The sequence below is a fragment of the Schistocerca americana genome, chromosome 2 (genome assembly GCF_021461395.2).
Source record: "Schistocerca americana isolate TAMUIC-IGC-003095 chromosome 2, iqSchAmer2.1, whole genome shotgun sequence".
Lineage (NCBI taxonomy): Eukaryota > Metazoa > Arthropoda > Insecta > Orthoptera > Acrididae > Schistocerca > Schistocerca americana.
Genome location: NC_060120.1, coordinates 249821654 through 249837339, shown reverse-complemented (window position 1 = coordinate 249837339; position 15686 = coordinate 249821654). Strand labels below are relative to the sequence as shown.

The following is a 15686-nucleotide window of genomic DNA, read 5'->3' as shown; positions in this document are numbered from 1 at the left end:
CCAAGGTTCACTTAGTGTAATACGTGATACATGTGCTTAGTAAACAACACAATACATTGAATCTACTACTACTACTACTACTATTATTATTATTATTATTATTATTATTACTGTACGACTACAACTCACATTTATTTTCCATTAGTTAGCGTTGTTCAAAAGAACAGAATTCAACAAAATTGTGTCAAATTTGAAAGAATACTGTTGTGATTTTTGTAGTACAGTTATGTTCATATGAAATTAATGACTAATTTCACTGTAATATTGTGATTAATTACTGAAACTGTAAACAGTTCAGTAGTTAATGATAATAACAAGATAGCTGGATATACCAAATAATGTAACAACATTGAAGACTCTGCAAATGATAGTAATTAAGATAATTAAGCTCTAGTACCAATTTGGATACATGGAAAAGTAATTGTTCAAAATTAATTTTTTTACTAAATTTTGCACAAAAAAAATCATGTTACATTAAAAATAATCATGTTACATTAAAAATCTGACTGTCAATCATTTACATTTCTTTTGTGAAATGTACTGCTATGCTTAAGTTTTTATGAACATGTAATTTTTCGGTTTAACACTGATATGCGGGAATCAACAATGTATTTTTCACTAAAAATAGTTATTTTTCCATGTAAGTGGCAGTGTTGGCCCAAAGCAGTTCTGTTTAGGTGTATTTGGTGTGTATGAAGATGGTTGTTCAACATTTCACACTATGGAAAATTACATTTGAAATTTTCAGCAATCTGGAATAAAAAATTGCAAGTCTGTGAGGATGCATCCGGAATGAATAAATTGGAAGACATATAGAAGTACTGCTAGGATATTATTAAATGATCAAGAACCCTGGACCTGTTATTTCTACGTGAAAGTTAAGTATAAATGTTATTTTTATTCTAATAACACATGAATAATTAATGGCTTGTAGTGATGTGGTCTCAGTTGATATACCAACTAAATTAAGTGACAGTTTTCAGCTGAAACAATCAGTTAGGTACTGTAGCTATGTTAGGAGAGCTATTGACTCATACGAGAGTGCTCTGACATACATAATGTTCTTCAAATGATGAATTACGCATACTTGTCTGACAACATTTATACAACAGCATAAATATGACACTGTACTTCTCTTTATGGACATCCGTGAAATATTAGCAGGTCCACAAGTTCATCTTTATTTCTGTCAACATGCAATACAGCTCTTTCCCACTCACACCAAACAAATGATACAACATACAGCTCGCATGAAATGACCAAATTTGCATCTTTTGTTGTTTGGCTGTGCTGACCAACTAAATTGCGTACCTTGTTCAATACATATAATTCACATCTCTGTTTATGATTCGGCCTAAGACATCCAAGCCTCTTACTCTCAAGAGTGCCATAGAGTCATGACATCAGATGTGTGCTTACTTTACTGAAAGTCTCATAAGGCATGCTTTACAAGAACTAGAAGTTCAAGACATGAGCAGTCATTTTCCTCCCATTTGCTCATTTTTTGCAGAAAGAAAATTCAAACAGTGTTCAAGATTAATTAGAATGTTTTGTAGCCCATAGTGTACTCTTTGACTTTTTGGTCATAGCTAAATCTGGAATGTTACAAGAGCATGCTGATTAATCATTAATACCAAGGCCTTCCCCCCCCCCCCCCCCCCCTGTAAGTATTCAAATCTATACAAGTATAAGAAGAGAAGTACCCTAAGTGAGTCTGAAGATACACTTATGCCATGTAAGATCACTTTTAAACATTTTCATGAATGTTTGAGGTAAAGTCTGGACAAATTATTCAATCACATGTTCATACTTCTTATGAGGAGTTTGCATTTTCTACAAAAATATATTTTTACAAATAATTGTCACACACTCAAAATTCTTACATGGTTTGTCTGGATACAAGAATATAATTACAGTGTCATACTAAATATGTAAATATGATGTACCAAAAATTACATGTTCTGTGGAAAATGTAGACTAAATGACGAGCACTGAAAGCACTTTCTGTAAGAATTATGTAATACATTTGGGAACATTATCTAAAACCATTTCATCTTACTTCATTCAATGGGCAGAAACATCTTAAAAATAATGTTTACTGTTTTCTTGCGGCAATAGCAAATTAGTCATTTCTGTAAATTACTTTAAAAATAATTCTTTCTTTAACATATTTACAATGGAAGACTGGTTCTTCAGTCTTAAGTTCGCATGTGGAAGACTATTTACTTTTGAAGTAACATGTGCCTCTGAATGTTCATGGCATGTAAGACCATATTACAGTTAAAATCCATGTACTTGAGGTAATGCCACTATTTTGAGATGAATTTGTCATATACAACTAGAAATAAGGACTATATGAATAGCCTAAGTAGTTTCATACACTCACAGAAGTTTTAACTTGTGAAGAGAAACTTCTGTGAGACTTATCAATACAAATTAAGCGCTTAAAAGCACCGGGACAATATTCAGTCTAAGATAAATAATCGAACATTCACTTTACAGCTATTGATTTGTACATCAATTTAGGTAAGAAATATTCTGTGGAATGAAATCTTTGTCACAAATATTCTGTGCAAAACTTAAATATATCTTGAACTTTTGAATGCTTAGGTAAAACCTTTCTAGTAGCGTGAAACAACAATGAGAATTCAGCTTCTAAATTAACAGTTCTAGATTCACTGAAGCTGAAAATTATTTCAAGTAGAAATACTTTCTATCGCATGACTGGGAATGCAACAGAAGGCTTGCTGTGTGTGACATCACTCTGATGCCACATCTGGGTAACAGTCTTCACTTGTGTGTAGAAGTTGACACCCTGTTAAAAACACATGAAATCAGTTGCATGCAGTCATGAAAACAACAATTTCTTAAACTTATTTCTTTATTGCAAATTGATGTAAATAAAAACATTTCACTACCGTCTGAATGAATTCAGAACTATGCATATGAGAAGAACAAGGTTTAATGTTCCTGGATTACACAGAAGTGTAACTGATGTCAAATTAAATTGAGTTTGCTATGGTAGTTCATATTTTGCAATAACTTACAGATTCCGAATAATCTGTGGAATATTTTTGTTTATCACACTTTCTTTAAAACTGTTTGTGTGTGTCATTCACATGGAAAACTGTGTTATTGTGCTATCAAAAAAGATATGATTTGAAAAGAGAAATTCATCCCAGGTTGGTAAAGATTGACAAGGTATCTGCTTCTTAATTTTTGCATTTAAGAAATAGGTAGCTGAATTTAATTTTAATTCCACTTTTCTTTAAAATTAGCCACATGAAAGACATTCCAACACTGCAAAGACATTCCAATACTGCAACTACTTATGTCAACACCAAGAAAGTGTGTATGACAGACAATTAAAGCTGTATGAAACAGGTGGCAACAGGCACGTCAAAGCATGAACATAGTGCATCCAACATGAAGAATTAACTGTGAAAAAAGTTTAGGTATGATGGGTACCACATTTGTTGAATGTTAGAAAAAACAAGAATAATAAAGAATTTGAACAATCTTTTGTGTGCAGCTAAATAAGAAGGCAGTCCACACAAAAAGATAAATAGAAAAAAAAATGTACTGAAGTCGCAGGCTCTGTATAGAAAGAAGCAATAGTCTATTTCATCAGCTAGGGAGGTTATGGTAAGTGTTTCCTGGAATGGAAAAGAGAGTGACTTATAAATTTGCAAAGAGTAGCTACTAAACACAACGCATGTCTTCTGGGCCAGACAGGGAAAAAATTTTCAGAAGAGGACTGGATAAAAAATGAAGTCATTTTCCATCACCTGTCCACAAAGGTGTTATGGCAGTTGGAAACTGAAGGATCTTAAGTGTGAATTATTGAAACGTCTACACTATTCATGTGATTCTGCATCTTCAAACTGTAACCATTCCCAGAAAATGGAGTCCAATATAGAGGTTATGGAAACTGTAGATAGATATTTCAGTATTCTCAGAATTGCACTGACAGAAGAGCCAAGTGCACTAAAATTTAAAGGGGTTATAATAATAAATCCAGCAAGACCGACAACTTTTTGCTGTTATACGTAAAACATTTTTTAAATTTCACTTTATATATAAAGGAGCTTGCAGTGCTGTAAGATGACTGTCTTTTTAATCTGAAACACAATGAGAAACAAATCAATATACGGAGCTCATGGATCTTATTAATATGTATCAAGCTATTCCACTCAAAAGAGACTGAAGTAAATAATATGAATGATCAAATTAGTTACTCAAAAGTTTCAGGTTGTTGTCTTCCATTCTATGAACATGATCTACAGTAAGGTAAAAAGTAAACACGGCAAAGAAACAGGTACTTACAATCATTACAAATAACAGCAAAATCGGGGATGACTTCGTCCAGTCTCTCCTGAATTTGGGTTCTGGGCAACTTTACCTCTACCCCTTTAAGTATTTGCTAATAATTCTGCCAAAGGTTGCAGTATTTATATCAGGAAACAAGTTTTGAACCTTGCAGTGAATACAAAATGGCATTACAATAAAAAGTTCAAATGAAACAGAAATTAATGATTTGCATACAAATATACCAGCACTGACAGTGCCTGATCTAATAATGAACATCAAAGTGGCAACACATGCTTCATAAATGTTTGCAGAATGAATGCCACAATTCCACATGCTTCTTACCAAGTCAAAATTAAACTGGAGGTTAACATAAACAGCACAAGGAAACTTTCGATGGGACCTTTATTAAACAACCGCATTTGTTGCTCAATCACAAATTTCACATTGTAAATGCAGGTAGTGATCTTCCAAAAGTCTACAGACTTAAATGGTTTACATACATAAGACATTAAAACAATACATATCATTTGTTTAGCCAATAACTTTTTTACAAAACAGTTAAATAGCCATACTAGAGCAGTGTCTCGTGGCACAGAATCATTACATCTCATCACATGCGACCACAGTGTTATGTCTCAAGGTTTGTATTCGTTCATGCGAGTCCTGTTGTCATAAATCACAGAGGATGCAACTCAAGCATTTTACGTAATTCCAAACATTTTTGCATTACAGGTCATGCACATTTCATGAACAACCTTTTTTCATATAGTGCTCCTATGATTACATCACCAGTCAGGTGCAAACATCATGACCTGATATCATTTGCCAACTAGACATACTAATCCAATTACAAGTGCACTTAAGTGCTCTCCTACAAAACTGTGTTTAAAATTTAAACATCATGATTTAAAGTATTTGCTGGCTTGACATGCATATCTAATTATGGATCACATTCAAAAGATATGTTACCCACTACAAAGTGCTCTCATATTAGAGGCTGTGCTACATGTCATATAAGAGCACTTTGTTGTGGATATTGTATCATTTGAGCGTAATTTGTAATTAGATATGCATGTCAAGCCAGAAGATATGTTAGATCATGATGTTTGAATATGAAATGCTGTTTTGTGGGAGAGCACTTATGTGCATCTGTAATTGGATTAACATGTCTAGTTAGCAAATTATGTAAGGTCATGATGTTTGTATTTGACTGGTGGCGTACTCATAGGGACACTAAATGAAAAAGGTGGTTCATGCAGTATGCATGACTGGCACTGCAAAACTGTTTGGAGTTACATAAAAGGCTTGAATATCTGTATGTCACTATTCATCCTCTGTGATTTATGACAACAGGACTCGCACAAATTTATATAAATTTTGAGTATCTGGCAAGGATTTCAATGTAGTCATTCATGACAAGACGACGTAATGATTCTGTGCCACAAGGCACTGTTCTAGGAGGACTACCTAACTCTCTCCCTCTCCCTCTCTCTCTTTTACAAAGCGTATTGGCTAAACAAACAATATTTATTATTTTTAAATGTTTTATGTGTGGTGTCACCGCCAGACACCACACTTGCTAAGTGGTAGCCTTTAAATCAGCCGCGGTCCATTAGTATACGTAGGACCCGCGTGTCGCCACTGTCTGTGATAGCAGACCGAGCGCCACCACACAGCAGGTCTAGAGAGACGTCCTGGCACTCGCCCCAGTTGTACAGCCAACGTTCATAGCAATGGTTCACTGACAAATACACACTCATTTGCCGAGACGATAGTTAGCATAGCCTTCAGCTACATTTGCTACGACCTAGCAAGGCGCCGTATTCAATTGATAATTAATATTATGAAGCATGTACCGTAATGAGAGATGTTCTATAATAGTGGATTAAAGTTAAGTATTACATCATCTACGTACTTATTTGCAATTCTCAATATTGTCCTGTTCCAGACCTCACGCCAGTCAGCGTGTAATTAAACGCGTGCATTTCGGCCTCCTCCAGAAACCCAGTGTCGGCTCTTCTGCCAACACTACATTATGTATGTAAACTATTTATGTACGCAGACTTCTGAAAGACGACCGTCCATATGTATAACACAAAATTTGTAACGGAGCAACAAATGTGATTTGTTTCATTGTATTTTATATTAAATGTAACTGGTTAATAACGGCACTGCAACACCACCCCCCCATTTTAATTTGATGCATCCACTGCCTATGGACATGCACTTTATGTTAAAGTGCTTGTCTTATGTTCAAATATTTAACAGGGACACTAGTATTTGTATTTGTGTAATGCTTGTCCATTTGTTGTTGTCATTCACTGTACTGACGTCAGGTTTCATAAAGGTGCTTAAGACACACCCTCATTTAAAACACAACATGCCCACTGCCTGCGGATGGGTGCTTGCACATGAAGCACAATGCTAGTGCCACTGAGATTCCTGGTGCTGTTGGCTATTTTGAGCTCCAGTTTGGTTTTGACTTGGTAAGAGGCATGCGTAGATTGTGGCATTCATTCTGCAAACATTTATAAAGTATGTGTTGCTAATTTGATCTTTCTTATTAAACTCAGACACTGTCAGTGTCAGTCTGTTTGTATTCATATTATTAATTTCTGTTACATTAGAACCTTGTATTGTAATACCACTAGTGTATTCATTATTCACTTACAACTACATACTGCTTTTGGTAGCCTCAGTAGGCTAGACTTGAAAATGAACCTGTAAGGTTCAAAACTAGTCACCTAATGTAAGCATGGCAACTGTTGAGGGAATCTATAATAAACACTATAAGGAATTTAATGAAGTAGCTGGTTCCCTGTCAACAAAGTGTTGAAATGGAGAACTCTGCTCCTTTTCCTAAACTTTACCAGGCCTTTTCCTTCATCACTCTTCCTTCCCTTTCAACCCTTCTGCCAGAAGGAGCCACTGGCTCCGAAAGATTGTGAACTGGAATTAATTTTATAAGTGTGTTCTCCTGTTGCCACTTGGTGAGTAGATTTCATCGATCCAATTACGTTATATTTTCAAAAAATGATTATTTCCATTGACTACTAAAATGTTTATCTACATTATATTTTCACAAAATTTTTTTGCCTCCAGAATGAATTTTTCACTGTGCAGCAGAGTGTGCACATTAAAAGTGTGCCAGAACAAGACTAACTCGGCAAAGGTCCTGAGTTTAAGTTTCAGTAAAGCACACACTTTTAATCTGTCAGGATATTTCAATTTTATTGTTTATTTTTTCTTTTTAATGAATGTTACAGGAAAGATAAAACGATCTGTTTCAGACCAACTATTTCAGACAGTAACAGTCACCAAAAACCTGCTATTGACAAAACACCTAATTTTGCATTCAGTCCTACTGAAGTCAGTATAATTTTACCTTCCTCTGAGCTTTTAATTCACTTTTGAAACCATTTGTAACACTAACACTGAAACCGATCCTCTGACCTATTTGATTCCCCACATCCATACATTGTCAGTCACAGCCATGTTAAAATACATTAGGAAATACCTAATGCAACCATTTATCTACCAAACCATCCAGTGAAAATATATTACATTTTATATGAATAGTAACTGTTTGCATTATGATCTCATAAATTCACTAGACATGAACACCTACATTTTTCTTTATTAAGGCCAAAGATGGCCCTCACGTGACACTACGGACTGACTCACATTGATAGTCCATACGAACAGGACTATGCACATATCATATTTTGTTTTTCTAATCATATATAGAACAGTCAAAACACAGACGGACGGATGGAAAGACAGACAGAATGCCCTGTGGAGCTTTTACTGTAAGTAGGACTATTTCACTTCTGTCATATAGGTACTTGAAGAGAAGTGTGGGAGACGGGTTGAGGTCATACTGGACCTTTCGATTTATACACTAACTGTGACTCAGAAGTCTATATAAATCGAACATTCCAAGAAAATCTGAAGAAAATACACGTTTCGTCTGTCACACTTTGAAATTTTGAAAATAAGATGAAACACAGCTGTTCTGATTCCAATTACTGCCAAAATGAAGCAATGAACTTTGAAGGTTGTCCAGATTGCTTATCAACTTTTTGAATGGTTCAGAAACTATTTTTCACACACTATCACTGGTGTTTCCAATGACATAAGAGCACACATGGATCTTCCTCACATTTCAACAACAAATTGAAGATAATATTCTAATAGCACTTACAATGTGTTCTGATTTCACTCAGTTGGAGACATGGTTGTTAAGAAATTAACTTTTCTTGACATGTGGTCCAACAGCAAAACAATCATTTGTTTTGGTCATAAAAGGGAAAAAATCAGTTCTGCTACTCAGAATTTGAGCATTATCATTCTCTTTTGGCCAGTGACACAATTTTTAGAAAATAAGAATGCACCTTTTCAGGCAATAAGAAAGCATTTAAGGGCAAATTGTCACAATAGTGAATGATTTTTTGTGTTGCTTTATACACCATTTGCATTACAAAAATAGCTATGAAATGTGTTTAACGTAATAAGCAAAGATATTACAACGGCAGCTTAAAATTACAGAAATGTCACATAACACAACCAAGTACACAAAGTTGCTCTCACATAGAAAGCAGTGCACTTTGTAGCACTTTATAGTCATAAATCCTCGGTGTTTAAGGTCAGTTTTCTTTTATTGTATGCCTTCATCTGAGATGAGATTAATGTGGACTTTGAAAGGTTATAGAAAGTATTTGATTTTTTAAGAGTAAATCTGTTTCCTTCCAACTTATAAAAGAGTTCATGCACACTGTGAGGCACACAATTATTCGAGCTGTGTGTTTTCTTTCGACACGGACAGGTCCCCAGATAAAATAATCAATATTTAGAATCAAACACACTACTCATGCTTGATCATACAGAAATATAACACAGCATTAGCAATTTATGACTGCCACAGAGGTACAAGATTTTCATAGCGGGCCAGTGCACACAGGCTATTACTACTGCTAAATTACACTCCGATATATCGTAAATGTAATAGGACTATTCCATTTCAAATCAGACAAAAAAGAGAAAATTTACATTGCAGTTTTTAAAATCATTAATAATTTTTACATCTGTCAGTTATCAGAAAAGAAAACAATTTCCACAATGTTCTCTCTTAAATGTTTACTAGTTTTTTAATAACAATTTATCAAATTTTGTGTAATTTTCCAACTCCAATAATGTGTCTTACTATATAATGCAAGCACCTTATAGCTGATTTCAGTTAACTATGATACATTTTGAAGCTGAATGTCTGTTGGAGGAATACAACAATAACATAACAATGATTTATATAATCACTAAAAACTTTTCATATATTAAGCATAAACACAATTTTTCATAAAGATTGAACTTACATACGCTCAAACCTCTTTTTATTACAAGCCCCTTTCCTGAAATGTGGAAAAAATAATTAAGTAATAAATATTTACGCTCATTCTGTATCTAGGTTGCAATGGACAGCCATTAAAGATAAGTACAGGCAATCAACAATGGATTTGTCATAATTGAGGGATGATGTCACTCTTTTTATTTTTTCTACATCCCTCCATTAATGATATCATAAAGTTCACTAATATTTTTAGAGTTCTGTACCTCAATCAGTAAAAACAGAACCATTATAGTATCTCTTTGTGGTCTGCCTGTTAGAAACTATTTTTCTCAGCAACAGGCAGGTATATCAAGTTAAATTTATGTCACATAATAAGATCTACAGTCCCTCGGCAGTATAAAAAACTGCAGCTTCTAATTCAATGGAACCAAAAGATATGACCATTTATGTTACATATTGAAGAAATGTATGATTAAATAAAAGAAATTATTCAGATAGTGAAGGGAGATGAAAATTTAATAGTCTTGGGTGACTGGAATTCGGTAGTAGGAAAAGGGAGAGAAGGAAACGTAGTAGGTGAATATGGATTGGGGCTAAGAAATGAAAGAAGCAGCTGCCTGATAGAATATTGCACAGAGCACAACTTAATCGTAGCTAACACTTGGTTCAAGAATTATAAAAGAAGATTGTATACATGGAAGAAGCCTGGAGATACTGACAGGTTTCAGATAGCTTACATAATGGTAAGGCAGAGATTTAGGAACCACGTTTAAAATTGTAAGAAATTTCCAGGGGCAGATGTGGACTCTGACCACAATCTATTGGTTATGACCTGTAGATTAAAACTGAAGAAACTGCAAAAAGGTGGGAATTTAAGGAGATGGGACCTGGATAAACTGACTAAACCAGCGGTTGTACAGAGTTTCAGGGAGAGCATAAGGGAACAATTGACAGGAATGGGGGAAAGAAATACAGTAGAAGAAGAATGGGTAGCTTTGAGGGATGAAGTAGTGAAGGCAGCAGAGGACCTAGTATGTAAAAAGACGAGGGCTGGTAGAAATCCTTGAATAACAGAAGAAATATTGAATTTAATTGATGAAAGGAGAAAATATAAAAATGCTGTAAATGAAGCAGGCAAAAAGGAATACAAACATCTCAAAAATGAGATCGGCAGGAAGTGCAAAATGGCTATGCAGGGATAGCTAGAGGACAAATGTAAGGATGTAGAGGCTTATCTCACTAGGGGTAAGATAGATACTGCCTACAGGAAAATTAAAGAGACCTTTGGAGAAAAGAGAGCCACTTGTATGAATATCAAGAGCACAGATGGAAACCCAGTTCTAAGCAAAGAAGGGAAAGCAGAAAGGTTGAGGGAGTATATAGAGGGTCTATACAAGGGCAATGCACTGGAGGACAATGTTATGGAATTAGAGCTACTGACAGCCTTGGGAGAGCCAGTCCTGACAAAACTCTGCCATCTGGTGAGCAAGATGTATGAGACAGGCGAAATACCCTCAGACTTCAAGAAGAATATAATAATTCCAATCCCAAAGAAAGCAGGTGCTGACAGATGTGAAAATTACCGAACAATCAGTTTAATAAGTCACGGATGCAAAATACTAACGCGAACTCTCTACAGACGAATGGAAAAACTGGTAGAAGGCTGGATTTGAACCTGTGACCATAGCGGTCGCGCGGTTCCAGACTGTAGCGCCTGGAACCGCTAGGCCACCCCGGCCGGCAAGAAACCCTAATACCTGGTACAATGATGATGATGATGATGATGATGATGATGATGATGATTTGTTTGTGGGGCACCCAACAGCACGGTCATCAGTGCCCGTAGAAAGATTGATGATGATGATTAAAACACGAGGACAACACAAAAACCCAGTCCCTGGGCAGAGAAGATCCCCAACCCGGCTGGGAATCGAACGCGGGATGCTGTGCTCCAGAGACAGCAATGCTAGCCACTAGACCACAAGCTGTGGACAAATGGTACAATCAGATGTACCCTTTGCCATGCAACTCATGGTAGTTTGCAGAACATAGATGTAGATGCAGACATAGACAAAATTCTGGAAACATATATTGGGCTGTACGGCATATCCAGGAGGACATATAGACAATTTAGTAATGATAAAGAAAAAAAAAGAACTGTCCAGAAGAATCAACATAGAATGAAGTGAGATACTCTACTATCTATGAGTGGTGATGAGCATCCAAAGATCTGAGGCCATAGAAACCACAACAATGGACAACACTGTAGGTAGTTCTGTTGAAGAGGAATGACATCTCTAAAAAGGACACAAATAGAAGAGGTAGGACAACAGCAAATGAAAGTACAAGAAAGGAACCATGAAGAAATCCCAAGTAACAAAAGGAAGTTACATTTATCAAAGAAAGAAGGAAGTACAAAAATGATCAAGCAGGGATGGGAACATAGCACTTAGGAGTGTTAGCAACAGCAAGTGCATGGAAAGTAATGCAACAGTCACAAGAAAAAAGTAAAGAAATATAAAAGAAAATGGAAGGACTGTTTCACCACATAGGAAAGTCAAAACCACATTCATTGAAATTATAAGCAAAGATATCAACATAACGAGTGCAAAAGGAATTACACTGTTAAATATAAAGGAGAGAGTAAAAAGATGGGAACAGAATACCAAAGGCCTCTAACAAGAGCGAAGAAACTGTGGTAACTTTATGGAAGACTAAATGGGAGGAGATCTGGAAGAAAAAGGAAAGCCATTATTAGGGTTTGACAGAGCTTTTGAAGACATAGGATTAAGTAAGGCAGGAGGAATAGATATAATTATTTCAGAATTCCCAAAATCATTGGGGAAGTGGTTACCAACTGCCTATTGAAGTTGGTATTATATTCTATGAGAATGCAGACACACCAACTGACTTTTAGAAGGAAGTCATCCACATTACATCAAAGACAGCTACGACAGATAAATGTGAGAACTACCACACATTCAGCTTGGGGGGAGGGAGGGAGGGAGGGAGGGAGGGAGGGAGGGAGGGGGGGGGGAGGGAGGGGGAGGGAGGGAGGGAGGGGGGGGTGAGAGAGGGGGGGAGGGAGAGGGGGAGAGAGAGAGAGAGAGAGAGAGAGAGAATGACAAAACAGGGTTTCAGTGCACATTTGTTTTGCTTTTCTTTATTTTGTCATTGCAGATTGTGAATGAAATGCATTCCGAGTAATGAGTAGTTGCTAAGGCATGGTGATGGTGATCTGTGGCTTGATCTTTCTCTCAGTATTACAATCTCTGAAACTTTTATTTACTGGGACTTTTAACAGTCATGATACGCCAGGCTGCTTAGGACACTGAAATACATATAAGAGATCGCTGTTATGGCTTGCAGGCACATTCAGCTAGGATCCTTTTCATTTCACTGTGTAAATAAGACTAAGTGTACACTTACACGTATGTTGCCATCCATCCATCCTTCATCCCTCCCTCTTACACTTATTTGGCATTAACTGGACACAAACTTATTTTAAAGAAGAAGTTTGATATTAATTACAGATTCATTCATTGACAGGATTATTTTAAAAGTAGCAGTAGCAGGAGCAGCAGCTGCACTTGCGATGCAAGGCATTGCACCAGCCCACTATCCCTGATGTAACACTGAACTAATAGGATTGGATTCTTTTTGTACATGTTAATTAATACTACACTATCTTTGAGTGTAAAATGCTAATTATAATGTAGGTGTCATTTTCTTCACGTACCTTATTTACCAGACCTTAAGAGGGCCCTGAATGTAATGCAGATGCTTCATTACCCCTCAAAATCTCAGATTATATTTTTTCATTAAAATACTTTTAAAGTAACTAAAAATTTTGACCCTACTTATTATGAACTTGTGTAAGTATTGACTGCTTAAATTACAAAACTACAGTAGCAAATAAAATACAAAATTATTTACATGTGTTTCTACTTGCTAGTCTGTATGGGCAATGCTCAATGCTCCTCTACTGCTTCTTTGCTCTGATTTGTAGTCAGATGTTAATATTGAGGCAAACATTAATAGAAGTCACCTTATCAGAATCCTCAGTTCTCTTAGACTGATTACTTGATGCTGAAATACAATTACATTTTCACTCAACCCAATGATATTGCACTTATGTAGCACTGGTCTTCTTCATTCCCCCCATCACACATATACCAGCCTGTTCTCATTTTGAGTTCTGTGCCATTTTATGTTGGAAACTGCTGGAGTTTTTTTTTTCCCCCTCCATCTAATGGCACCAGCAAACATTTTCCTTTATAAACTTTTTCATAAAGTGAGAAATATTAATCTCTACTACAAAAGCATTGGCTGCAAATTTTAGGTAAATCCCTATTATTAACCTCAGGAAAAATCTTTAGGTTTCAATTGTACTGCAGGTAATGTCTTAGGTGACCTGTGAAGCAATTCTTAAATTGCTTCAGTGTAACATTTCTTATAGATGTCTCATTCTGCAGTTGTGGTTCAGTGTTGGTGAGAAGCATCTGCAAAATTTCCTTGATATTTGCCATGGTCTTTGATGCTGGTTGAGTTGCTTAGTATACCACCCACTGTACGTAGATTGCATTGGTTTCCTTAAATTTCTGGAAGTTCTATATACATGAATAAAAAATAATAAAAAATGAACAGCCAATAATTTGCTGAGATGCTGCTGCTATCATCTACAGCTGTGCTATATGATCTTTACATTGCATTGTTAGGAAGCAATTTGTTTATAAAACTCTGACATACGCATAATAAATTGCAACATGAACCATACATCATGTTGCTTATCTTCCTACATACTTACATTTGCTAGGTAGACTACATTAACAGCTCATACTTTTATTAAGTAGCATATGCATCAATATTCCTGAGATTACTAAATATATAAGTAAATATGAAGTAAAATTTTTCGTAGCTATGTTCTTTGTGCCAGTGTGTAGTGCTGATTTAGAATCATGGCAATGAAATAATGAAATCACACTTACGCAAACATCATGGGATCATTTATTTAAACCTCTTCTCCATCATAAACTCTGTCTTAGATGTGATACAGTGTCATCTTCTACCCTTTGAACCGATTTGCCCAGCCAGTTAATGCTAACTCCAAAGCAATGCCCAAACCTCAATTTTTCATACTAACACATTGCCAGAGGTGAAGGAAGTGATAAGTAATTTAAACCCTAGGACCAAATTGGTGACAAGCACATATAAAAGGTGGTAAAATGTATATTCCATCCCCACATGCCAAAAAAATACAGTAAAATAATTTACTCGAACAATGGAAAATCCAGGATGGACTGTAACAACATTGTGAAAAGGAAAGTTGCCACTCACAATATTGTGGAGACACTGAGTTGCAGGTAGGTACAACACAAAGACTGTGAAAAATACATCTTTCGACCGGTAAGGGCTTCATCAAAATTAGCCGGCAAACATATATATACACTCATGCAAATGTAACTCACACACACGACTGCAGTCTCAGGCAACTGAGTCCTCAGTTGCAAGAGACTGCAGTTGTGTGTGTGTGTGTGTGTGTGTGTGTGTGTGTGTTTTAATTTTGACGAAGGCCTTACTGGCCAAAGCTATATTTGTGACAGTCTTTTTGTTGTGCCTATCTGCGACTCAGCATCTCTGCTATATGGTGAGTGGTAACCTTCCTTTTCAGAATATTAATAAAATAACTTATCTGCCCATTGCCCACTTTTAAATGCAACTTTATGTATGATTCACGTACATCTAAGGCTGAGAAAGTAGATGACAAGTGTGACAAGGGGAGTGATTTCTTTTAAGTGCAACATTATCATTTTGACTCAATATTTCACTGATAAAAATGGTAGCAAGGGCTAAAAGCGTTCGTCACACAGTCCACTTGTTAGTCACAGGTAATTTAATTTCCTCTTCATCTGAAGATTTATTTATTTTGTTATAAAGATTTCAATTTATTCATTGTGCTCACATATCCCGCTCTAAATGAACAATACAATCATATGTCAAACTGCTTTGAAGAACATGGGCAGGGTTTACT

General features: G+C 35.9%; 1 protein-coding gene across 1 annotated transcript in view; it reads right to left on the bottom strand.

The window, feature by feature from the left end:
- Positions 1-1660: 1660 nt before the first annotated feature.
- LOC124593338 (probable methylmalonate-semialdehyde dehydrogenase [acylating], mitochondrial) overlaps positions 1661-15686 on the bottom strand; it is a 74116-nt gene continuing 60090 nt past the window's right edge. Inside the window, exon 10 of the mRNA XM_047131919.1 lies at positions 1661-2815. Coding sequence (XP_046987875.1) covers positions 2714-2815 — 102 coding nt within the window. The 3' untranslated portion in view covers positions 1661-2713. The remainder of the gene's footprint in view (positions 2816-15686) is intronic.